Source organism: Petaurus breviceps, unplaced genomic scaffold (genome assembly GCF_028583685.1).
Source record: "Petaurus breviceps papuanus isolate PSGF00001 unplaced genomic scaffold, PetGlider_PUasm1.0 118, whole genome shotgun sequence".
Classification (NCBI taxonomy): Eukaryota; Metazoa; Chordata; class Mammalia; order Diprotodontia; family Petauridae; genus Petaurus; species Petaurus breviceps.
Window position 1 is genome coordinate 10,045,967 of NW_027185616.1, and position 24,505 is coordinate 10,070,471.

Sequence of the window (24,505 nt, forward strand, 5' to 3'; positions counted from 1 at the left end):
AGTTGTTTTTGTGGCTCTTCCTTGAGATCACTAATTTCCCCTCTAACCACCAGGTGGCATTCATATCCATTCACTGGGAGTCCTATGGTCTCTCTCAGGTTTGCTCATGCCCACATAGGGCAGAAGTACTAAGTGCCACACTTTGTATGCTTTTCAGAGTCACTAGCCTTCTATCTATTCTAACAGCTCTGCTGCTGTTGAGGATCTCTCCCTATCAAAATTAGCTCTGAGGCTCCCACCAGTTGGCAAACTCCACTTCCTTTTTTGGAACTGGATAATTTGCAGTGGCTGGAGCTAGGTTGGTGCAATGGATTAGAGTCCCAGGCATATCTGATCTCAGACACTTAACTAGCTGTGTGACCCTGGGCAAGTTGCTTAACAATGTTTGCCTCAGTTTCCTCTCTATAAAGTCAGCCGGAGAAGAAAATGACAAACCACTCCAGTACCTTTGCCAAAAAAAGCTACAAATAGGGTCACAAGAAGCCAGATCAACTGAAATCATTGAACAACAACAAGATTTTTTCAGTCATATGATCTTGGTATAAGATCAAACATTCTTGGTTACTCTATGCAGTGTTTATTCAGTATATAATCTATATGAAAACAGTATATAATAAGTAGATAATGTACAGTAAATATATAAAAATTCACAAGGTTACTGTTACTAGCCTGGGGAAGCTGGGTGGCAGAGCAGAACAGAATTCCAGTTCTGGAGTCAGGAATATTGATCTTCCTGTGTTCAAATCTGGCCTCAGACACTTATTAGCTATATAACCCTAGGCAAGTCACTTAATCTTGTTCACCTTGGTTCCTCATCTGTAAAATGAGGTGGAGAAGAAAATGACAAACCCCTCTAGTATCTTTGGCAAGAAAATGCCAAATGTGGTCTGTAAAGCCAAGCACAAGAAGCTTTTCAGAAGACTGCTGCTGTGAACAACTTTCAAGGTTCTGATTACATAGTATAGCAATCTCTCTATTCAGTAACCAATCAGAACAAAACATTCACAGAAAGTCAAAATACAGCATTCACAGTGTTACAACTTATCACTAAAATAGCCACATAGTTTTTGCCAAAGTGGTCACATAGTTTTATTTTTATTTTTTGCTTTTTGGAGGGCAATTGGGGTTAAGTGACTTGCCCAAGGTCACACGGCTAGTTTTTGTGTTGTGTCTGAGGCCAAATTTGAACTTTGGTCCTCCTGACTTCAGGGCTGGTGCTGTATTCACTGCACCACCTAGCTGCCCTGGTCACATGGTTTTCAGCAAAGTACATTCATTTAGTCAATCACAAAGTCCTTAATTCAATCACAAAGTACAAAAGTCAAAGTCCTCCACCCACAGGGTGCAATTAAGTTACAATATCATTAGTGACTACTCAGTACCATCTTAGGGAGTAGTAGAAAGTACAAGGGCCATCCACCCCTAGGTCACAAGTAAGTTACAATTTCATCAGTTAGCATTAAATACCCAAGGAGAGGTCTTTTCATCATGACTCAGAGGCAGGCTCTCAGCTTCCATGGTTCCTCTTCCATGGTCCCAGCTCCAGATCTAACCAACTGCCACCTGAGTTCAAAGGCAGACAGCTCCCAGTTCCTTGTCCAGGTCTCTGTGCAGTTCCTGCTTCACATTGAAGCTCACAGTGTCCAGTCCACCTCTGGTCCTTCACAATTTCTGTTCCTGGGAAGATAAAACTTAACATAGCCACAACAATATCTATACACATCAAGCTTAGCAAAATTACAACATTCACACACATGGTCAGCACTGTCATCCCAATTCACTTTCTTCCTGTGAAATGAACATAGACCCAAAACAGACAGACCAAGTACCGACACCACAGTCATGCTTCCTCTGGCAGCTCTGGCTGGCCCTCAGAAGCCCTCAGCAGAAGTTCCCAGAAGAAAAGTCTCAGAAGAAATTCCGTTTTCAAAATCAAAATCACTTCCTCCAGCTCCATTCTCATTTCTCTTCTCAGTTCTTCTCAATTCTCTGTTCAATCCTCACTCCAGCAGCAGCAGCCTGGCCTGCAGATGTTCACTGAGAGAAATTCTTTGTCTCTCTCCCCAGCAGTAGCTGGTCTGCCTCCATGATGCTTGCCCCTCAAAGTTCCTACTCTCCCAGCTGGGGCTTTTCCTTTTATATGTTATTAGCTCTTCCCTGTTCAGCCCCTTCCTGCTACATCAGCAACAGGGGTTCCTACCTTCTGTTTCTTAACAGAGGCTTGATATAATTTGAAACTAAGTGCTAAGTACCTGTTAGCTTGCCAATACAAAGGGATCTTCAAATTTCATGACTATTATAGGGTCACGAGGAGTCAGGTACAGCTGGAAAGAACTGCACCTCAACAATGATACTACTAGCCCACTGCTCTCCTAAACTCCATAAGGTCCTCCAGACAAAGGATCTGTCTGGACCCAAGAATTCTGGGAAATGTGCAGTTTGAGTTTATTTCGTTACCCCCTGCTGTTCCCCTCTGGGGATACAAAGGGATATCAACTTAATGCTCAACTCACTTAATGAAAATGCTGAGACTCTGAGGGAGCTTTGCAACTGGACCTCAGCACAAGTGATAGACTTGGGGTCTCAGCTCAGCTCAGAGAGTAGAATTCAGATCTGGTATAAATGGGAATATATTTCTTGGGGTTTCAGCTGTGAAATTTCTGGCTGGGACTTCTGGTTCCTTCTGGCCTCTGCTATCTCATTATGGAGCTAGATGAGCTGGTCTGTAAGTCAAAGATCCCCGAGTCCCTTTCTTTCTCTGCTTCAGCCATGTCCTCTTCTCAGTTCTTCTCAACACACCCTAGCCAATCCTCCATTTCTCCTCACAACAGGATTGTGCACGGGGACACTGTACCCCCAATTATTCAGTCTCTTCATCAATACACTGAAAACTGTGCTATGTGCATCATGGGGCTGCTGTGACGAAAGCACTCTGTAAACCTTTATAATGTATAAATGAGTTGTTCATTACTAATTTTTCATTGTTCCATCCATATAGCAAGTAGGTAGAGCCCAGCGGATAGAGTGCTAGGCCTGGAGTCAGGAAGACATGAGTCTGACTCCCATTTTATATACTTACTAGCTATGTAACCCTGGTCAAGTCACCTAGCCTCTCTCTGCCTCAGTTTCCTCGACTGGAAAATGGGGATACTATTAGTACTTACCTTTCAAAGTTGTTATGAAGATCAATGAAAAAATACTCGTAAAAAAAAACAGTACAGTGCCTGGAATGTCATTAATACTCCATAAATGCATATTCCTTTCTTCCTTGTGTAACTATTCTCTCTACCAACATATGTAGCAATTCTGCTAAGACTTGTAGAGGTAACTTGAGTGGTTTCTTAAGCCAGCTCTAAACTGACACACTAGCCCGAGAAAGTGTGATGCATAAACGTGGTCCAGGCGTGATTGTCAAGCAATCCGTTTATTGATACCATGAGCAAGGTTTTTATAGAGAAGGTAAACAAAGAAGGTAATTATAGGTCAGTTGGTTTTCGTAATAACCTTTGTTCAGTAAAGTAATGATGTTACTACTAGGCCTTGGAGATAACCAGGTCCCAAGTATAGTATCTAAAAATGTATAAAAGGCAGCGAACATCTTCTGGCAATAATCCCAGAACAGGGCACCTCCCTGGATCACAGGATATCAGAAAGGCTCTGATAAGGGCAGCTTCTCAAGGGAAAAAACCAAGACCAGTTACTTTGCACTGGCCATGGGGAAAACCCGGAGCAAACTTATTTAGGACCAGCCTGATTCCTGAATCCGATGTTCTGGCTCCCTTCAAAGACTCATTAGACAAACTTTATGAGCTGGTCTGAAAATTTATTGCCTGGTGAACAGTGAGTGGTCCATCTGATTTTAGTAACTAAGTCGGTTTTCAGACAATCAATCATCACTGGACTTACACTACAAACTTGTCTTGCTTGATTAGGACTACCAGAGCTTGTCCTCTTGTGGTACAGACTTTAAGAATCTAGAGATAAGATGTGACTTCTGTGTTTCTTACTTTCTTCAGGTTAGGGAAGGTACTTGAGTACAAAGACTCCTGCCCAACACATCATACTTTTACTGCTCGGTTTAGCATTCAAGGCCTTCTATAATAAACTTATCCCCTTACATAGCTAACCTTCCTCAACATATTAAACTCTTACTCTTCAGTTTGGCATTTAAGGCCTTCTATAATAATATTGTCCTCTTATATAGCTAGCCTTATTCTTAATACATACCTTCTCTTTATAGATAAGCCAGTCTCCTCACTGGCCACACTCATGCCTCTTCTATATTTTTATATATGCTTTTCTCCCACTTGGAATGCTTCCTCCTTCCTTTCCATCCAATCAAATATTTTTGTTTTTGGTCAGTGACTTTTTTAAAAATATATTTATCTATTTTTAATTTTCAACATTCACTTCCGTAAGATTTTGAGTTCCAGATTTTCTTCTCGTCTCTCCCCTTCCCACCCCAACAAGGCATGTAGTTTGATATAGGCTTTACATATACATTCGTATTGAACCTATTTTCATACTAGTCATATCGTAAAGAAGAATTAGAACCAATGGGAGAAACCAAGAGAAAGAAACAAACCAATATGCTTCAATCTGCATTCAGATTCCATAGTTCTTTTTCTGGATATGGACAGCATTTTCCATCATGAGTCCTTTGGAGTTGTCTTGGATCATTGCATTGCTAAGAAGAGATAAGTCTATCAAAGTTAGCCATCGAACATTGTGGCTGTCACTGTGTACAAAATTCTAGTTCTGCTCACTTCACTCAATAGCAGTTCATTCAAGTCTGTCCAACCACATTTTACCCACTCTATTTCTTCTATTACTACGTCTCATATTTATCTCTTCCTTTTCTGCAGTGCTGTAATATTATAGTCAATATCATGTCATTTCACTAATTAATATACATACTGTTATCTTATTATTTAATGCATATTAAACTGAAAGTTCTTTGAGGACCTGTCTTTTATTCCTTTTGTTATTACCCACAGTTCTTAGCACCAAGCTGGACACATAGCAGGTATTCAATAAATACCCAGCTGATTAATTGATTGGTTCGGAAAGTTTTTTGCTGAGTCACAGGCTTTAAGGAAGACAAATAAGAGTTAATGAATTGTGTTAACCAAGGACTGTTTTCTATTTGGTTTAATTATGTCAGTGAGAACTTGAAAGCAAGATTTATAAGTAAAACACACTGTGAATAATCTAATCATGGCTCATGAAGAATTGATTGACCTGGATCCATGAATGGTCAGATGATATCCATGAAACTGAGTGACTCTAGGATCCTTAGATCCTTGGCCATTAGATGGGGTTCCCTCTACTCCTTAGAAAAATGCAAGATTATCAGGTTATTCCATAGTTCAACGGAGAAATATTTCATTTTCTTTAAGGAGTGTCATTCCTCTGTATGAGATGGAGATCCTCTAACATTTTAGCTCATTGAAGGCCTGGTGATGAGTACAGAAGCCACCTAATCCAATTAATAGAGGAAGACAATTAGGTTTACAGGGGATAGAAGGCAGGGCCTGGAGTCAGGAAGATGAGTCCAAATCCCATCTCAAACACTTACTAGCTGTGTGTACTTGAGCAAATTACTTAATCCCATATGCCTCAGTTTCCTCAATTGAAAAATGGTATTGATAATAGCACCTGCCCCTGGGTTATGAGGATTAAATGAGAACAAATGGAAAAGTACTTTGCAAACCTTAATGAAGCTAGTTTATTGTTATTATTATCATTATTATTATTTCTCCCATGTGGCAGCTTTTCACATCCTTAAAGATAAAAATAATACCGTGTTTCCCTGATAATAAGACCTATCCCGAAAATAAGCCCTCCCCTTACTGTGTAAGGTTCCTCTAAAATAAGCCCTCCCCCGAAAATAAGCCCTATTGAGATTGCTACTGTAGTGAAGGTGATCCCCTGCTCTACATGCTACATTATGGTACCCTCTGTATGCACTGTGCCTCCCCCTGTGAAACGCATGCAGCGCTCCGAGCTGCATCCAATCAGAGCTGCAGCAGTGAGCGCGTCATCCTGTTCTTCCCCAGTGATTTGCTTATTGAATAAAGGTACATTTTTTTGTTCACATTTACCTGTTTATTAAAATTTCTGTCAATGTTCATTAAAATAAGCCCTCCCCTGAAAATAAGCCCTCTGGTGTTTTTCTGTCCAAAATAATTAATAAGACAGTGTCTTATTATCGGGGAAACACGGTATCACCCACAAATTTTTTCTTCTTTAGGTTAAACCTCCCTTGTTCTTTAAGTTGATCTTTACATGGCATGAACCTAAAACCTTTCTCCATTCTGGGGACAGCCTGGTGATGCTCTCTTTGGAAATGTGTTTCCAAACTGTGGTGCCCAGAGCTGAACACAATACTCTCTATGTTGTCTGTTCCAGACAGAGTCCAAAAGGGTTTCTACCTTCTTATTCCTGAAAGCTATCTGTCTCTTAATGAATGACCATATTTTTCCCAGTAGTATTATACTCAGTTTTGCTGGGTAGGTGATTCTTGGTTTTAGTCCTAGCTCCTTTGACCTCCAGAATATCATATTCCAAGCCCTTTGATCCCTTAATGTAGAAGCTGCTAGGTCTTGTGTTATCTTATTGTGTTTCCACAATACTCAAATTATTTCTTCCTGACTGCTTGCAGCATTTTCTCCTTGACCTGGGAACTCTGGAATTTGGCTATAATATTCCTAGGAATTCTCTTTTTGGGATCTTTTTCAAGAGGCGATTGGTGAATTTTTTCAATTTCTATTTTGCCCTCTGGTTCTAGAATATCAGGGCAATTTTGCTTGATAATTTCTTGAAAGATGGTGTATAGGCTCTTTTTTTGATCATGGCTTTTAGGTAGTCCAATAATTTTAAAATTATCTCTCCTGGATCTATTTTCCAGGTAAGTGGTTTTTCCAATGAGATATTTCACATTGCCTTCTATTTTCTCATTTGTTTGGATCTGTTTTATAGCATCTTGATTTCTCATAAAGTCATTCATTTCCATTTGCTCCAATATAATTTTGAAGAAGTTATTCTCTTCAGTGAGCTTTTGAAATTCTTTTTCCATCTGGCAAATTCGACTTTTTAAGGCATTCTTCTCCTCATTGGCTTTTTGGGCCTCTTTTGCCATTTGAGTTTAGTCTATTTTTTAAGTTATTTTCTTCAGTGTATTTTTGGGTCTTCTTTAGCAGGCTGTTGACTTGCTTTTCATGATTTTCTTGCATCATTCTAATTTCTCTTCCCAATTTTTCCTCCACTTCTCTTACTTGATTTTCAAAATCCTTCTTGAGCTCCTCCATGGCCTGTAACCAATTCATATTTTTCTTGGAGGCTTTTGATGCAGGAGTTCTGACTTTGTACCTGTTAAACACCTCTTGTGTTCCAAGTACTGTGCTAGGTGGTGGGATACAAAGACAAAAATGAAACTGTCCCTGCCTTCAGTATGCTTACATTCTACCAGCAGGAACAGAAGGCCAGCTGTCTTCCTGGACCCATTAATGGTATCTTGGTGGCATCACTATAAGGTCAGGTGTTGGTGGGTATTTGTGAAGCCAGCTTCATGAAGGAAGTCCCACATTGGACTCACTTTTTTCAAAGTGATTTCACCTCTCAATTGTCCTATGTGTAAAATGCATTGTATGTCTTCTTCTAGGAAGAGTCTGAGAACTAAAAGTAATAACAATTGCTACTTAACATTGTAAAGCACTTTAAGATTATCAATGCAAATTACATGTCTCATTTGATCCTTACAACAATCTGTGAAGTAGGTACTGCTATTATACCCATTTTACAGATGAAGAAACTGAAGCTAGATGACTTACCCAAAGTTTCCTTGATTTAAATATTTGAAAAAGGCTTTGAACTTCATTTTAAAGGGTTAAATAGTTGAAAGCATTAGGACTGGTAGGTTTATAGATTTGAGAGGTTTTTATACCAAATGATAGATATAGATAGAATTAGAGATAGATTAAGTAGAATTTTAGATAGATTAAAAATAGAATTAGAAATAGATTTAAGATATGGGGCGGCCAGGTGGTGCAGTGAGTAAGAGCACCGGCCCCAGTGTCGGGAGACCCAGGATTGGTTCCGGCCTCAGATACTTGGCACCCACACAAAATAACTGGCCATAACCTTGAGCAAGTTACTTAACCCCAATTGCTTAAAAAAAAAGAAAAGAAATAGATTAAAGATAGATGGCTATGGAAGGAAACAAATACCTACTATGAACCATGCACTGTTCTATGTACTTGACAAATATTATCTCATTACATCCTCACAATATATCTTGAGAGGTATGTGCTGTTATTATCCCCATTTTATAGTTGAGGAAATTGAGGCAGATAGAGGTTAAGTGACTAGGTTAGGTTCATACAGCTTAGTAAAGTAGCTTGTCTGAAGTCAGATTTAAACTTAAGTCTTCAGGGTTCCAGTCCCAGGCTCAATCCACTGTACCGCATACCTGCTTTATACTATGGAGACACAGTATATGTTTACCTGAGTTATAAGAATATGGATGAATAGATTTCTGTGATAGAGTATAGATGAAATATCAAGTTGTCTGACATGTAAAGTACATACCAGCAGGGTAGTTTGTTAGACAAAGCTCACTTTAATGTGATATTAAAAAGCCTGACTCTTTGGGGAGGGTATAATATTTTCTTTAAATCCTATGTACATTTGAAATGTGTCTTTAAAAATGCATTTCAAATTAATTTTGCACATGTAACCCAACATTTTGAAATGCCTATGTTATTTTTATTTATGTTAAATGTAGGTTTTCTAAATAGATGACATCAGCCACAATTGAAATATGGTTAGGCCGATTGTCTCCATAAACTCTGTCACTGAACATTGCCAAGCTTTGGCTCCGTCTTACTCACCAGGAATGTCTTGCTTTGGGGTGGTCTCTTTGACAATGGGGAGTGAGCTTCTTCATTTAAGAGGCAGGATATGATAATAATTTACATGTTTATACAGCTTCTACTTTTCCATAGTACTTTCACATTCATTATCCAGTGACAACAATGGATGAAGGCAGGAAAAAAACATTTACTGGACACCGAACTAGGCACTGGGAAACAAATATAAGCAAGCTTATATTTCAACAGGGAAATAAAACATGAATTCTGGCCAGGTAAGGTAGGTTTGGTCTGGTGAGTCATAGAGCAGTCAATCGTTACTCCCTTTTCAGTAGCAAAAGGTATTGATTTGATTATTGTTGTCAGAGCAAGAGATGGGGGCAAGGCAGGGCAGGAGGAAGAGGCTTGTGTTTGGGGCTGAGGCAGATGGCAAGAAGCCTCCTTTGGCCCTGATTTCTTAGTAGATGACTGGATGGAATGTGAAACATGGTCTCGGGGCAGTCCAAAGCAGAATGGATTAATGTCCCCAAGAAGAGGGTGGGTCCCTAGATTTATCTCCATTTACAGATTAGGAAACTAAATATCAGACAGGTTAAGTAACTTGCCCTAGATCACACAAGGAGCTAGTGATGGAGCAGGAACTGGGTCTCTAAACTTCTGAGTTTTATGCTCTTTCCAATATGCTTTATAGAATGGAGTCAAGTCACTGCCTGTCGCATTAATAATAGAGATAAAATACAATTATCATAAACCCCGGGGCTGCCAGGTAGCACAGCGAGTAAGAGCACCGGCTCCAGTGTTGAGAAGACCTGGAGATCATCTGAATCCCGGGCTCAGACACTCAGCACCACACCCAGAAATAACTGTCCATGTAACCTTGAGCAAGTTACTTACCCGATTGCTTAAAAAAAAAAAAAATTATCATAAACCCCAAAGAGCAGCTAGGTAGCACAAGTCACTTAACCCTATTTATCTTAATTTCCTCATCTATAAAATGATCTAGAGAAGGAAACGGCAAACCATTCCAGTATCTTTGCCAAGACAACCTACAAAGGGGACAGGAAGAGAGTCAGACATGATTGAAAATGACTGAAGGAAAATCCAAAGAGCTATTCAAATTCTTTTGCTGTATACCAGAATCCTGTTATATCAACTATTTATCAAATATTTCTTAAAATAAAAGGACTATTAGCTTGACACTGGAAGTCTTTGGTTATAAAGGTATTTTTCATTTTAAAAATTCATAGAATAACTCAGGCTTGGGAGGGACCTCAGAGGTCAGCCATCCCAACCAATAAATAAATAAATAGGAATCCTTAATATGATTTGTCTATGGAACTTGACTTTCAATGATGATGATATCAATTAGGTAGAGTCATAATTCATCTGGATTGCCCTCTGTGATTCTACTACTTTAGATTCAATGGAGCTCCAAAGAAAATCTCTCTGGATGGAAAAAATAAATCATGCAAATGAATGGCTGACTACTTTTTAGAGGTCCATCTCTTCTATCTCTTTTCCTCATAAGCTACTCATATGTTTTTTAATTAAAAAAATTTAATTACTCAGAAGCATTCAGAACATCAACAAAACAGCTGCACCTTTTTTCGTTTGTGCAATTACAGAGTGGTATTCAGTTAACAGAACAACTATTTCATATGCTGCATCAAAGACAACTGAAGGTGAAAATGAACTGCATCCCCAAATATAGTGAATTTGTGCTGTTCGCCAGCAAGAACCTGTTTTAAATTTCCATGCTAATTTACAACCCCCATACAGTACCAAGCAAGGTTAGCGGCTATTAAAAATACCATTAAAGGACAGGGCTATCTAAAGACACATTTGGTAGTGTGTTAATTGCACACAAAAAAAGACACTGTCCAGTTTAAAAACAAATCTTACGCAGCCTTACATTTCACTTTTTTTTCTTTTGAAGGAGTGAGCTGTGTATGGTGGGTTAAATGCTTTATAGACAAGGAAAAAAACTGCTCTAGAACCAATTTATTCATTGCCATCATCATCATCTTCCTCCTCCTCATCTTCATCTCCCTAATCTTTCTCCTCCTCCTTCTTTTTCTTGCTCTTCTCCCTTTTTACTGACATCAGGTTTTCTTTTAGCCTGGTATGCAGACTTTTCATATTTTTCCTTTGGTTTAGCTTCCTTTTTTTTTGCTACATCTCCAACAGAAAGACCAGGATGCTTCTCTTTGATTTTTGGATGATACTCAGAACAGAATAAGAAAAATGCCAACGGAGGCCTTTTCAGTGCACTGGGATCCTTAAACTTCTTTTTTATTTCTCCTTTAGGTGGTATGTATTCTCTTTTATAACAAACCTTATAAGCTTTTGCCATGTCCTCACATTTTTCTTTCTCTTTAGCAGACACTGTCTTCTACCTTTCTGAGCATTTTTTAGAAAATTCTGAGTTCACAGAAGCATCTGGGTGCTTCCTCTCAAGTTTCTCTCAACAGGTTTGCACAAAGAAGGCATATGAAGACATTTTCCCTCTTGGTGTCTTAGCCCATTTTCAGAGCGTAGCCCAGTGCCTGTCTGGCTCTTACTTACTCCAGCACTGTCTCTATGGAGCTCAATGTACTGCCAAGCTACTCATCATTTAAGGACCAGTAATCTTCTCATGATATGGCATGGCCATGGAACATTATGGTCCTTGGAGAACTGTAGTTGAGGATTACCCAAAAGACAAAGTAGAGGGACTTAACAGGCTGCAGCACATTACAAACAAGGAATTGTGCAGAAGTGGTGTGAAAAATGTTATTAGAGAAATGTAAGGAGAAAAAAGAAGATAGACTGGTCATGTGTAAAACTTCGGGTTAGAGCACATACTCCACTAGTAACCTAGAAGGCATGTTGGATCATACCTTGTAATGATCCTATGGGAGAACATGGATAAGAGACAAGGTAGGGAAAGATATAAACATACTGGAGTGGTTTGCCATTCCCTTCTCCCCTTTTTTTAGCCCAGCTCCTTTATCCCTTTTCCTCATAAGTTACTTCTCCGATTAGCTCAGGGGTTTTTAGCCTGGGATCAATGAACTTTTTTTTTTTAATTGATAACTAGATTTCAACATTATTGGTTTTTCCTTTGCAAAAACAACATATTTTATTTTATCCATTTGAAAACATTATTCTGAGAAGGGAACCATAGACTTCACCAGACTGCCAGAGGTGTCTATGACACAAACAAGGTTGAGTCCTTGCTCTAGCTTTACCTAAAATAGGTAAGCTAAGTTTAGCCACAGGAAGAGAGTAATGGTATGTGTGAAACCAGTGCTTCTTTTTGAACATAAATCTGTGCTGTTGGTGTGTAAAACCAACAGCTATTTCTGATTTTAGCTCTAGAGCTGAAAGGGGCCTCAGAGGTCAATTAATCTAGTCTCATCATTTTTAGATGAGGAAACATGTCCAGGGAAGTTAAGTAATACTGACAGGAAGCATCAGACTGAGTTCAAGTAGTCTAACTACAGAATTGTCTTTTTTCCATTGTAGCCTGCTAAAACAGGTGAGAGTGATTATTAAGTTTTCAAAATGAGCATTTACACTTGGGAAATTAACAAATGCTATAAATCAAGACTTGATTTGTTTTATTAATAGTCTAGACTTAAGAAAGTGATGGGGAAATGTTAGTAATTGTGAACAAATTTAATTAAGCTTGATGATTTGTGAGAAATTGAGATTAAACTTAAAATCAGGACAAAGGGATCACTCAAGGTACTTACTAAAATGTTAAGTCCCTTCAGCATGGGGTCATCATATGGCCAGAAGCAGGCCCCAAAGTGCCTATAGAAAGAGGAAGGATGACTCTGAGCATGCTTCATTGGGGATGCAAGGAGATAGGGAGATGGTCCCTCCTATAAAACATATACTACATTTCTCACTAAACCTTTAGAAAAGATCACTGTTGTTAAGCAAGGATAACGTTCTCATCAGAGAAGAAAAATTAGTAAGCTGACACACATATTTCTATCACCTTGTACACTTCATGAATCACAGTCCTGTTCACATTGTTATGTATACCATGGATTATGTTTCATTTGGATTCTAAATTGGGGAAACTCACTGCAGCATTTGAAATGAGGTCTCTTAGAGGTTGAGGAATTTAAAAATTAGGAAGAGACTCAGGCTGTCGCTCCTATTTCAATTTCATCATTTCCTAGCAAACACCTCTCTGAATGATTATATTGGTACTCTGCCTCCTCACGAGGGAGAAAAAAAGAAGCCCATGCACAACAAAATGTATCTGCTTAAAAGAGATTTTTTTAAAAAAATGATACCTCATACATATAGGTGGAGATTGGAGTGGGATACTATGGTCCTCACAGTCTTTATCCAGATGCAGGTGGTGATATGGTAGTTCCCTCAATGGTGGTCATGGGAGTGATCCAAAGAGAGCTTCTTATACTTTTTTGTTACAGGAAAAGTTCCATCCTTGGCCTGTTTTACAGATTCCCCCCTTTCTTTAGGGGATTCGAGGGTGGTGATTGATGACGAACAAATTGAGGGGAGGATGAGAATGGAAGTTTCCTGATTTAAGTGAGAGTACATAAGGGAGAACTTGGAAACTCTTATCACTAATACCAGGTATCATGGAGCAATATATAGGTCCAGATAGCCTCTATCCAAGAATTTATTATTGGTTAAAGTGCAGAGACCTTATCTGGCTTCAAAGCACAAATCTAGGGAAAATTGACACTTATGGAATACAAGTCAACTATCTGACAAGTGCTAAAATAGTCTTGAGTTATTTTCTCAAGTGAAGAATCAAAGACCTCAAGAGGTCTTTTTGGATTTTTTCCCCATGGGATTTTGTTTGTGAAATGCTAACTCAATTCCATTGGGTAGGGTGAATAAACTTCCCATGCATAAAGATCCTAACAAAGGGGATAAAGTTCTCACTTAATGATACAGCTATAGATAAATGTGTGTATGCATCTTATAGTACTTAATATTAATTAATTTACATTCTTGAGATTTTTGCTTTCACCTTTAAAGCCAAATAAGTTCTCTGCTCTTTACCCAATAATAAAGATAGTAGTGAAGTTACAAGATTCAAGAAACAAAAACATATTCTTATACATGTAATTTAAAAGTGGTATAGAGCTATAAATAACAGGAATTGTGGAAAACATTAAAGATGTTGTCTTCCACAGAGTCAGAAGATCTTGGATTTGAATCCTATCACTGCCACATTTTTCCCCTACCCACTACCCCAAAATAGCGATCCCACTGAATATCCCCTCCCCCAATCTGCTCTCTCCTATATCTTCCCCCATCCCCTCTCCAACTTTCTAGTAGGGCACGGTGGATCTCTATGCCCCGTTGCCTGTATATCTTATTTCTCAGTTACATGTAAAATAATAATATATATTTAAAACATTTTATTTTAAACCTTTGAATTCCAGATTCTTTCCCTACCTCCCTTATCATCCACCCTTGCTGGGAAGATAAGCCATTCAATATAGGTTGTATATGTGTAGCTATGCAAAACATTTCCATAGTGTATATATTGTGAAAGACTGACTATATTTCCCTCAATCCCATCCCACCCCCCACTTGTTCTATTCCCTACTTTGATGCTGTCCCTTTTCAAAAGTGGGTGCTTCCAACTTTCCTCCCCCCCAGCCTGCCCTCCCTTCCATTATCCCCCCTCTCATCCCCTTTCCCCCTACTCTCCTGTAGGATGAGATACTGTATTTAGTGTGTATGTCATTCCCTCCCTAAGCCAAATTCAGTGAGAATAAGGTTGACTCATGCCCTTTTGCCTTCCTGTTCTTCCCCTCCATTGTAACAGTTTTCCCTTGCCTCTTCTATATGAGAAAATTTACCCCATTCTATCTCTCCCCTTCTCTTCTCATAATATTCCTCTCTCACCTCTTAGTTTCACCTTTTAAGTATCATCCCTTCCTATTTAACTGGTCTTGTACCCTCTGTCTATGTACACCTGTACACATATATACACATATGCACATATGTATTCATATGCTCATATACCCTCCTATATAGACATATATGTGTATGTATACATATATGTATGTGTATATACATATATATATACACACACATTTCTATTCCCTTCAACTGTTCTCATACTGAAAAAAGTTCATAAGTTACAATTATCATTTTTCCATGTAGGAATGTAAGTAGTTCAACTTTGATAAGTTCCTTATGATTTCTTTCCCTGTTTACCTTCTCATGCTTCTCTTGCTTCTTGTATCTGAATGTCAAATTTTCTATTCAACTCTGATTTTTTCATCAAGAATGCTTGAAAGTCCTGTATTCCACTGAATAACCATATTTTTTCCCTGAAACATGATACTCAGTTTTGCTGGGTAGGTGATCCTTGGTTTTAATCCCAGCTCCTTTGACCTCTGGAATATCATATTACAAGCCCTTCGATCCCTCAGTGTAGAAGCTGCCAGATCCTGGGTTATCCTGAGTGTGCTTCCACAATATTCACATTGTTTCTTCCTGGCTGCTTGTAGTATTTTCTCCTTGATCTGGGAACTCCAGAACCTGGCTATAATATTCCTAGGAGTTTTCTTTTTGGGATCTTTTTCAGGAGGTGATCAGTGGATTCTTTCAACCTCTATTTTGCCCTCTGGTTCTAAAACATCAGGGCAATTTTCCTTGAGAATTTCTTGAAGGATGATTTCTAGGTTCTTTTTTTGATCATGGCTTTCAGTTAGTCCAATAATTTTAAAATTATCTCTCCTGGATCTATTTTCCAGGTCAGTGGTTTTTCTAATGAGATATTTCACATTGCCTTCTACTTTTTCATTTGTTTGGATCTGTTTAATAGTATCTTGATTTCTCATAAAGTCACTAGCTTCCATTTGCTCCAATCTAATTCTGAAGGAATGATTCTCTTCAGTGAGCTTTTGAGATTCTTTTTCCATCTGGCAAATTTGGCTTTTTAAGGCATTCTTCTCCTCATTGCCTTTTTGAGCCTCTTTTGCCATTTGAGTCAGTCTGTTTTTAAGGTGTTATTTTCTTCAGTCAGGTTGTTGACTCTCATTTTATAATTTTCTTGCATCATTCTCATTTCTCTTCCCAATTTTTCCTCCACTTCTCTTATTTGGTTTTCAGAATCCTTCTTAAGCTCCTCAATGGCCTGCAACCAGCTTATTCTTCTCTTAGAAGCTTCTGGTATAGGAGTTCTGACTTAGCTATCTTTCTCCTGTTCCTGATCCTTTTTGTCCCCAAAATAGGAGTGTAAAGTTGGGTTGCTCTGTTTGCTTTGCTTCCCTTGTTTGCTTATGTTGCCACTCAATTACTTGTCTTTTTGACACAGTAGAACTCTGATAGCAGAGTAGGGAGCTTTGTCCCAAATTACTGGGGTTTTCTCAACTGCTGGAGCTATTAGTTGGGTGCCTTCTGTGAAGCCTCCCCATACTCTGGCAAACTGGTCACGCACCCCAGGACCTCCACCCTAGACCACAATCCAAATCCAAGCAGGTTAAAGCAAGAGAGATTACCCCTCAGACTGGACACTTGGTCCCCCTACAGTCTGAACACCAGGAGCTCTGAAGCAACCACTTGGCAGCGGCTGCATGGCTGCCAGGCCTCAGCTGCTTCTCACCCTGGGAGCAAAGGCCAACCGCACTCCCAAACTCCCTGTTCACACTGCACTGACCTCTCACTTTGTCCTTAGCATCTATGTGTTGATAATTCTGGAAACTGCCACAGCTGCTGGTGATCTGAAGTCCCTCCAGCCGGGGCTGGTGGTGGCCGCCCTGAGGCTAAAACCATTGGCTCCCACGGGGCTGGGCTCGGCTCCCAACATGCTGTGCTGGCTGCTTCCTGCTGGCTTGCTGGGCTGTCCTCAGTGGCAGGTTTGCTTCTCTGTGGCATTTTGTGGGTTCTGTAGCTCCAAAGTTTGTTCAGAGTTACATTTTACATGAATTGGAGAAGGTGGAAGCCGGAGCCCGGGGAAGTCCTGTTTTTACTCTGCCATCTTGACTCGCCCCCAACTTCTCATTCTTGAATCAAGCTTACAGCCCTTACGGCTCCTTCTATCACTCTTGCCATCCTCTATTCTCATCCTATCATCAGACGCACACACATATGGGCACACATATGCTTTTCCCCTGTTCTTCCTCCTCCCCCCAGTAAGGAAAGGAACAAGCATTTATTAAGGACCTACTGTGTACTAGGCATTGTGCTAAGCACTTAATCTCACTTAATCCTCAGGACAATTTTGGGAAGTAAATGCTTTGATTTGCCCTGTTTTACTTTTGAGAAAACTGAGGCAGAAAGAGGTTAAGTAACTTGCCCAAGCTCCACAGCAGTGTTTGTAACTGGATTTGAACTCATGCCTTCCTGACTCCAAGTCTTACCTAGGTGCATCACAGGTATTGTCCCTTGGGTCCCACCTCCCATGGACTCCTAGGAAATCACCTCCGACCCCATGGGTCCCATCAGCGGAGAAGGGAACACATTGACCAGGAAATGCAGACACAAATGCAAAGGGCTCACTTGCACGGCTAATGTCTGCTGCCATCTGCTGGGCATTAGCTGCAATTAGCTTCTGCAACCTCAGGACTGATGCTGGCTCTTTGTGATCTATGTACAACCTTCTACTCTGCTGACTACTGGAGTAGCCTTCGTGCCTTGAGCTTTGTCTTTTGAACTCCTCTTTATCTGGTTTTTATCTCCCATTTACACGGTATTATCTCGTATGTACATAGTTGAGTGCGTATTGTCTCCCCATTAGAATGTCAGCTCCTTGAGGACCTACATGATGTTTTTGTATCCCTAGTACTTACAGGACTAGGCACACAGTAACAGCTTAGTAATTCCTTATTTACTGACTGCTGTGTTGCTAAGAGCTTTCAGTCCAAATTCTTGACTCTTCCAATTTTGCAATTAATCTATAATCTCATTGACTTGAATATTCACTCCACAGTGCAGATGGCAGTCCATCCTTGTCTGCTTAAACTGTTGCTTGTCCATGTTCTCCCACAGGATCACTACATGGGACTGATCCCACATGCCTTCCAGGGCACCCGTGGAATATGTGGGCTGTCCCGCAGTTCTCCATGTCTTCTTTTTAATTCGTACATTTCCCTAATAACATTCTTCACACCACTTCAGCACCATTCCTGGTTTGTAACGTGTTGCAGCCTATTCATTCCCATCATATGCTGCCTCTTTGTCTTTTTGGATGTTCCTCAGCTACAGTTCTCTGAGGACCATAATGTTCCATGGCCATGCCTCATCATGAGGAGAATACTGGTATTTAAAAGATGAGTCTTTGTTTCATTGAGAGGTCTGAGGTCATTGAAAGACTTTTATAATTTCCCAAAAGTAATATGATTTACTCCCTTTTCAATTCTGGGCCCAGCTCCTTGTCCATTTGCGGCGTTTATCATATATGTGAATATATGATACACATACAAATACACATGTATATAATATATATTCACATATATGTTATCCCCAAAAACTTAGTCGTTTTAAGCTAGTAAAGCTTAAATGTGTATATAGAAAATATTATACATAATAATATAACATATATTATTGTGTGTATATATTATGTATGTGTAACAATGTATTATATAGTACACATAATAATAACAATATAAATATATAACAATACATATAATATTACAATATATAATACATATAAATAACATTATATACTATACATATATAATAGAATAAGCATGTAATAATACATGTGTACAATATTATATACAATAATGCATTGTATAATGTACGCATATAACAATACATACATATACATATATAATACTTGCCAATACATATAATTTATACATAGTACATGTGGATACTAGATATATATTTGTATACGCTATATATGTATATATGTATGTATGTGCATATGTACACTCATATATGTACATATGTTCATTTTGATAGAAGAGGTTGTCCTTTTATTTTCATATTATAACTGGACGATGGCCATTTTTCATCAGCTTGGCTTTTCCTATATGGCTGAGAAGGCCAAACTTTTGAATGGTTAGAGGTCTTATCTAAGATGCTCTGCAATATATCAGGCTTGATTCAATTAGCATGATGACATCTGACAGCACACGTGGCTGGAGGACCTCACCATCAAAAGGGAATTCCTTTTCAACTTGGATTCTATAGTGTGGTGGCAAATACCTCTGGCAGTCACACATTTTTCTCTTTTGTGCCCCATTTGATATTAATAATCAGTGGGTCATTGAATAGTTGTTATTGATATATAGAAGGGAGATGAGTGACACCTTATCGGAGGAGACCTTTAAAGAAGCGTTGGGGGGCAGAAATCAGACTGACCTGGATCAGACTACTTCAGGAGTCTCAAAAGCTTACAGATCCACAACCTGAGATATAAGAATAACACAACACTCAATAGTCCAAGAAAGTAGCATCAGAACCAGTCCAGACCTGTCTAGAAATATGGAGTGCCCAGCCCTAACATCAATTCAAAAGTCAGGAAGTAGGCTGGAAGAATGAGGGAACACAAAGAAGAATCCCACCATAAAAAGCTTTTAGGGTGACAGAGATACTCAAGTTATGTATCCCCAAGAAGAGAATAACTCCAAGATATCTACAAGGAAAGCTCCCCCCCCAAAAAAAAACCTACTCATAAAAGGAATCGGGGGCACAGTTTCAATTAGAATTTCTAGAAGAAAAGAAAAAAATTGGGGAAAGAGCTAAAAATGGTTTAATAGATGAGAGTGTGGGGCGGCCAGGTGGCTCAGCGAGTAAGAGCACCGGCTCCAGTGTCGGGATGACCTGGATCAAATCCGGGCTCAGAGACTCAGCACCACACCCAGAAATAACTGGCCATGTAACCTTGAGCAAGTTACTTAACCCCGATTGCTTTAAAAAATAAATAAATAAATGAGAGTGCTAGAAGAAAAAACTTGAAAGGAATTGAGAGTTTTGGAAAGGGAATTAACAGCTTCACACAAGAAATAGAAAACCTTGCCTAGGCAGCAAATTTCCTGAAAATTAGAATAGATGAAAAATAAACCAATGACTCCAAAAGACAAGAAATATTAAAACAAAGGCAAAAGACTAGAAAAATAGAAGAAAACAGAAAGCATCTTATAGCAGAAAAAAAAACCCCAACAATCAAAAAGCAAACAAAAAATCCCACATTGACTTGAAAAACTGATCAGGGAGGGAAAAAAATTAAGAATCATTGTACTACTTGAATAACATTACAAAAAAAAAAAAGAACCTAGATATAATATCTCAAGAAGTCTTAAAAGGAAACTGCCCAGATCTCTTAGAATCAGTGGGCAAAATAGAAATACAATCAGAAAGAAACCCCCAAATGAAAATTTCTAGGAACATTATAGCAAAATTCCAGAACTCCCAAGTCTAATTTTTAAAAATGCAAGCAGCTAGAAAGATAGAATTCAAATACCAAGGAACCATAGTCAGAACCACAAGTAATTTAGCATCTACCACCCTAAAAAGAATCAGAGATCTTAGAATATAATATTCCAGAAGACAAAGGATATAGGATTATAAGCAAGAGTAACACTCAGAAAAACTGGGTATGATGTTACAAGGAAAAAAATGGTTTTTTAACAAAATAGAAAACTTTCAAGTATCCCTGATGAAAAGTTCAGAGTTGTATGGAAACTTTGAAGTTCTGATACAGGAGTTAAGAGAAACATAAAAAGGGTAAACACAAATGAACAATCATAAGGAACTAAACAAGGATAAACTGCTTACATCCTAATATGGGGATTTGTTATCATCAGGGGCTTTAGAGGTAGTCGAGTCAGACAGAAGGCTTGGAAGGGTATCTGTTACATATTGATGATCTTAAGAAAAGAATGGAAAGAGAGTGGAAGAGGAATATCCATTAGGAGGAGAGGAAGGAAAAGAAAGTTCAAGGGAAAGTGTCTCGCATAATCAGGGTGTGGGAGTAGATATCTATGCAAAAAGGAGGAGGGTGTAGAGGGAGTTTCTGATGCTTAAACATCATTGTCGTCTGAACTGATCAAAGGAAAGAAGAACATACACATACACACAGAGACATAAAGAGCTAAATACAAAAATAGATTCCATTCAACAATAAAACAGGGAAGAAAGGGGAGAGGTGAGTAGTAGAGGGAAGGTAGGTTAAAGGTTAGTCCTAAGCAAAACTAATTGTTAAGGATATACAAATACATTCATAGCTCTTTTTAAGGTGGCAAAGAATGGGAATCTGAAGGCCTGCACCCAAATTGGGGAATGGCTGAACAAGATAAGGCATATAGCAGCTAGGTGGCACAGTGAATAGAGCAGTGGCCCTGGAGTCAGGAGGACCTGAGTTCAAATTTGGCCTCAGACACTTGGCACTTAAATAGCTGTCTGACCTTGGGCAAGTCATTCAACCCCAATTGCCCTGCCTTCCACCTCCAAAAAGAAAAAAAAAATTAAATAAAAAAAGATAAGGTATATAAATATAATGGAATACTGTTGTGCAGTAAGAAATTATGAAGGAAGTGGTTTCAGGGAAACCTAGAAAAGACTAATATGAACTGATGCAGAGCAAAATGAACAGAACCAGGAGAACAAATATATAATGAGAATACTATGGTAAAGATGTAACTCTGAATGAATTAGAGACTCTCTGATCAGCATAATGACCAGCCACAATTTCAGAGGACTAATGATCAAACAACATATCTACCTTCTGCTAGGGAGATGAAGGATTCAGAATGCAGAATGGAGCATGTTATTTTGGACTTGGTCAATTTAGAAATTTGTTTTGTTTGAGTATACATGTAACCTCTGTTGAAATAAAATCTTTGTTTTTCTCAATTGAGGAGTGGGTGGAGTGGGAGATTGAAAAAATAATAATTTTAAAGTGACATTTTACAGTGGCAAATCTACTGATTCAAAATTTTAGTAAGTATAATTGGATCTTATTTTTGTTACATCTTTTGAACAATTGTATGAGAGTCAAGATATGGCCTGGTAGGTAATATTGCTTGTGAAAGTCCATTGATCCCCATCTAATATTTCTTATCACTGATGTCCTTGACACATGCATAAATTATTTTCATAAAAACTTAATGTATAGGGGCGTCTAGGTGGCGTAGTGAATAGAGCACCAGCCCTGGAGTGAGGAGGACCTGTGTTCAAATTCAGCCTCAGACACTCAACACTTACTAGCTGTGTGACTTTGGGCAAGTCACTTAACCCCAATTGCCCTGCCTTCCTCCCTCCAAAAAACAAAAAATAAATTATGTATAGGACAAAGCAGCCATGTGGATTCACAGCTCTTAATGTTCTCTGTCACATTTTATGGAATTTATAAATTTTGAGATTTTTTTTTGTATTACATCAATATCTCTTTCAAATACTATGAGAAATAATTCCTCAACATTCTCCACGTTTTGTGACCAATAACATGAAATGCCTTTCTAAGCATTTGATCTACTCCAGCTACTTTTTGCATCTCTGTTGCTTTCAGTGCTCTTTCCATTTAATCAAGGAGCATATACAGGATTGTGATGTAGTGGTTTCACTGTTATAAAAATCTTTGGAGATCTTTTCCCTTTTTCTTCCATTTGTTGTACTCCCTCCAGTTTCAACTTTAAATGACTACATAGTTGGTTGAGTCTCTCACCAAATTTTCTTTAGAGTTCGTGTTTTTTTTTTTCTGTATGAGGCAATATTATCCAAAACCCTTGACCATTCTCCACAGTATTTTACAAAGGAATTTATATTCTAAATCAGTTTTACTCTTGGCTGCTATATTTCTCCACTTGGCAAGCAGATTCAACCAACAAAGTTTCTAGACCATTTTAGCCTCTTCATTACAACAATCAGGGTATGCCAGTCAGACTTCTGAATGAAATGTTATCATTAAAGGAGTTCTTTCCTCCATCTGCTTCTCATTTTTGGCATCAGTAACTTTAAAAAAAGGGGGTCAGGTTAGAGTTATTTTAGTTGCTTATCAAATCTTTTTGTCATTCTTATACTTTTAATTTTGTATTAATTTTAATCTTTTCCCTAACAAATCGGTGATCTAACTGTATATGGACAGCTAATTCAGGAATGACTCCCATATTCATAATGAACCATTTCCTATTCGTTAAAATACAGTCAATTTTTTGGTGATGCTATTGATGCTCACACAGCTTTTTGAAAATAAAGTATTCCTGAGATACTGGTATGAAGCTTCCATAAGACTTTTTCATTCCCTGAACCATATTTTCCCATGTTTTTTCACCATCCTTGACTATGTTCACTTTTGCCTTGAAATCAGACTATCAAGGTATATGCTGATTTCATTTGTAGCATTTGTTTAGTTTAAGTTCTTCATAAAGGGTCTCTATTCATCTTCTGTGAGAAGATGCACATTTGCTGCAATTATTTTCTTGGTGGTCTTTCTGCAAACACTTTATGCACATTCTTTATGAGGAGATCAAAAGGGGGCACGAAGTGATACTGTTTTCTCTGAATATAGAAATCAAATGTTGTCAATTCCTTTTAAAGAGAACTTGTTGGGGCCGCTAGGTGGTATAACCTGTCAAATCTCTTATTCCATCGGTCAAGCCTTCAAAATTGTGAAGTCACCCTCACACCATCATAAATAAATATACATAAAAATCAAATAAGTACAATAATAAATTGTATATATATACCATTAAATTATACAATTATATATATATACAATTAAAAATACAAATAAATAACAAAAATACAAATAAAATACATAAATAAAGAACACCCCCTCCAACTGCCATGATGCCACTCACTGTCTGTACAGATTACCAGGGCTAGATGAAAAAGATGCCTTTTTGCTTGCTTTTGTCGGACCTTCATTCTGGAACAGGACCAGCGGCTTGTGCGGACAGTGACGGAGGCACTGCCAAGGGGCGCAGACTGGTTCCTGCGTCGGACAGTTCACGTACATGGCACACGCATGGAATATGCACGCAGATGTAATCGGGGAAGCGCTCTGGGCACTGCATCTGCCTGGGGATCCCCCCATTCGTGTGATTTTATGGCCGGGTTCCTTAAGGCGGGGCAGGGGATTACTCTCTGTAAGGCACCCCGCTGAGAGGCGGGCAGAGGCTTGCGGAGCCGGCCCGTGGCTGGGCTCGGACGGGCCGCGGGGGGCCTTTCCGCGGAGCGGACCGAGCCGTGGTCTGTCCCTACTGTCCCCGCGCCCCGCCTGCGCCCCGGCTCCCGGCAGGTGCGCGGCTTCCTGCACCACATGCCGCAAAGAGGTAAAAACGCACACGGAAGCTACTGCGAGGCCGCAACCCCAACGGAAACGAAATCGTCCTAAAAATGTGCGGCCTCGAGCGTGACTGCCACTAGGCACGGACGGGGTTCGAACCCGTGATCTTCGGTTTACGAGACCGACGCCTTACCACTTGGCCACCGCGCCTGCGTTAGGTTGTCGGGCGGACGAGCCTCTATCCTGGCGCCGCTCCCGAGTGCTTCCCCGCGCGGGCACGAGCACGCTGCGCTTCCCGCGCTCTCTCGCTCCACCCCCGTTCTCCTCCCTCCCCTCTTCTTTCTCATTACAGATGCTTCGCGGAAGGGACCGTCGCCGCCCTCGAGGACCAAGGCGGTTGGGGGCGGGGCCGGGGGCGGGGCCGGGAGGCGGGGCCAGCGTCTGGCGGCTAATTCCCAGCCCTACG

General features: G+C 39.4%; 1 protein-coding gene and 1 non-coding gene across 2 annotated transcripts; both read right to left on the minus strand.

Annotated features, from left to right (window-relative positions):
* Positions 1–473: 473 nt before the first annotated feature.
* LOC138160962 (uncharacterized) lies at positions 474–24,386 on the minus strand. Its single transcript, XM_069087750.1, has 3 exons — positions 24,319–24,386; positions 23,628–24,205; positions 474–1,677 (listed from the first exon to the last, which is right to left on the minus strand). Exons 1-3 carry the CDS (start codon positions 24,384–24,386, stop codon positions 1,508–1,510), a joined length of 816 nt encoding a protein of 271 aa, XP_068943851.1. The 3' UTR covers positions 474–1,507.
* Positions 24,178–24,249, minus strand: TRNAT-CGU (transfer RNA threonine (anticodon CGU)). Its single transcript has one exon. It is a non-coding gene; the product is annotated as a tRNA-Thr (tRNA).
* Positions 24,387–24,505: the final 119 nt, after the last annotated feature.

Coding starts and splice junctions, on each gene's coding strand:
- LOC138160962 (XM_069087750.1), bottom strand. CDS start 24,386: ATGAGAAAGAAGAGGGGAGGGAGGAGAACGGGGGTGGAGCGAGAGAGC. Junction 24,206..24,318: donor GCGGGAAGCGCAGCGTGCTC/GTGCCCGCGCGG, acceptor CGTAAACCGAAG/ATCACGGGTTCGAACCCCGT. Junction 1,678..23,627: donor ATCTTTTTCATCTAGCCCTG/GTAATCTGTACA, acceptor TTATCTTCCCAG/GAACAGAAATTGTGAAGGAC.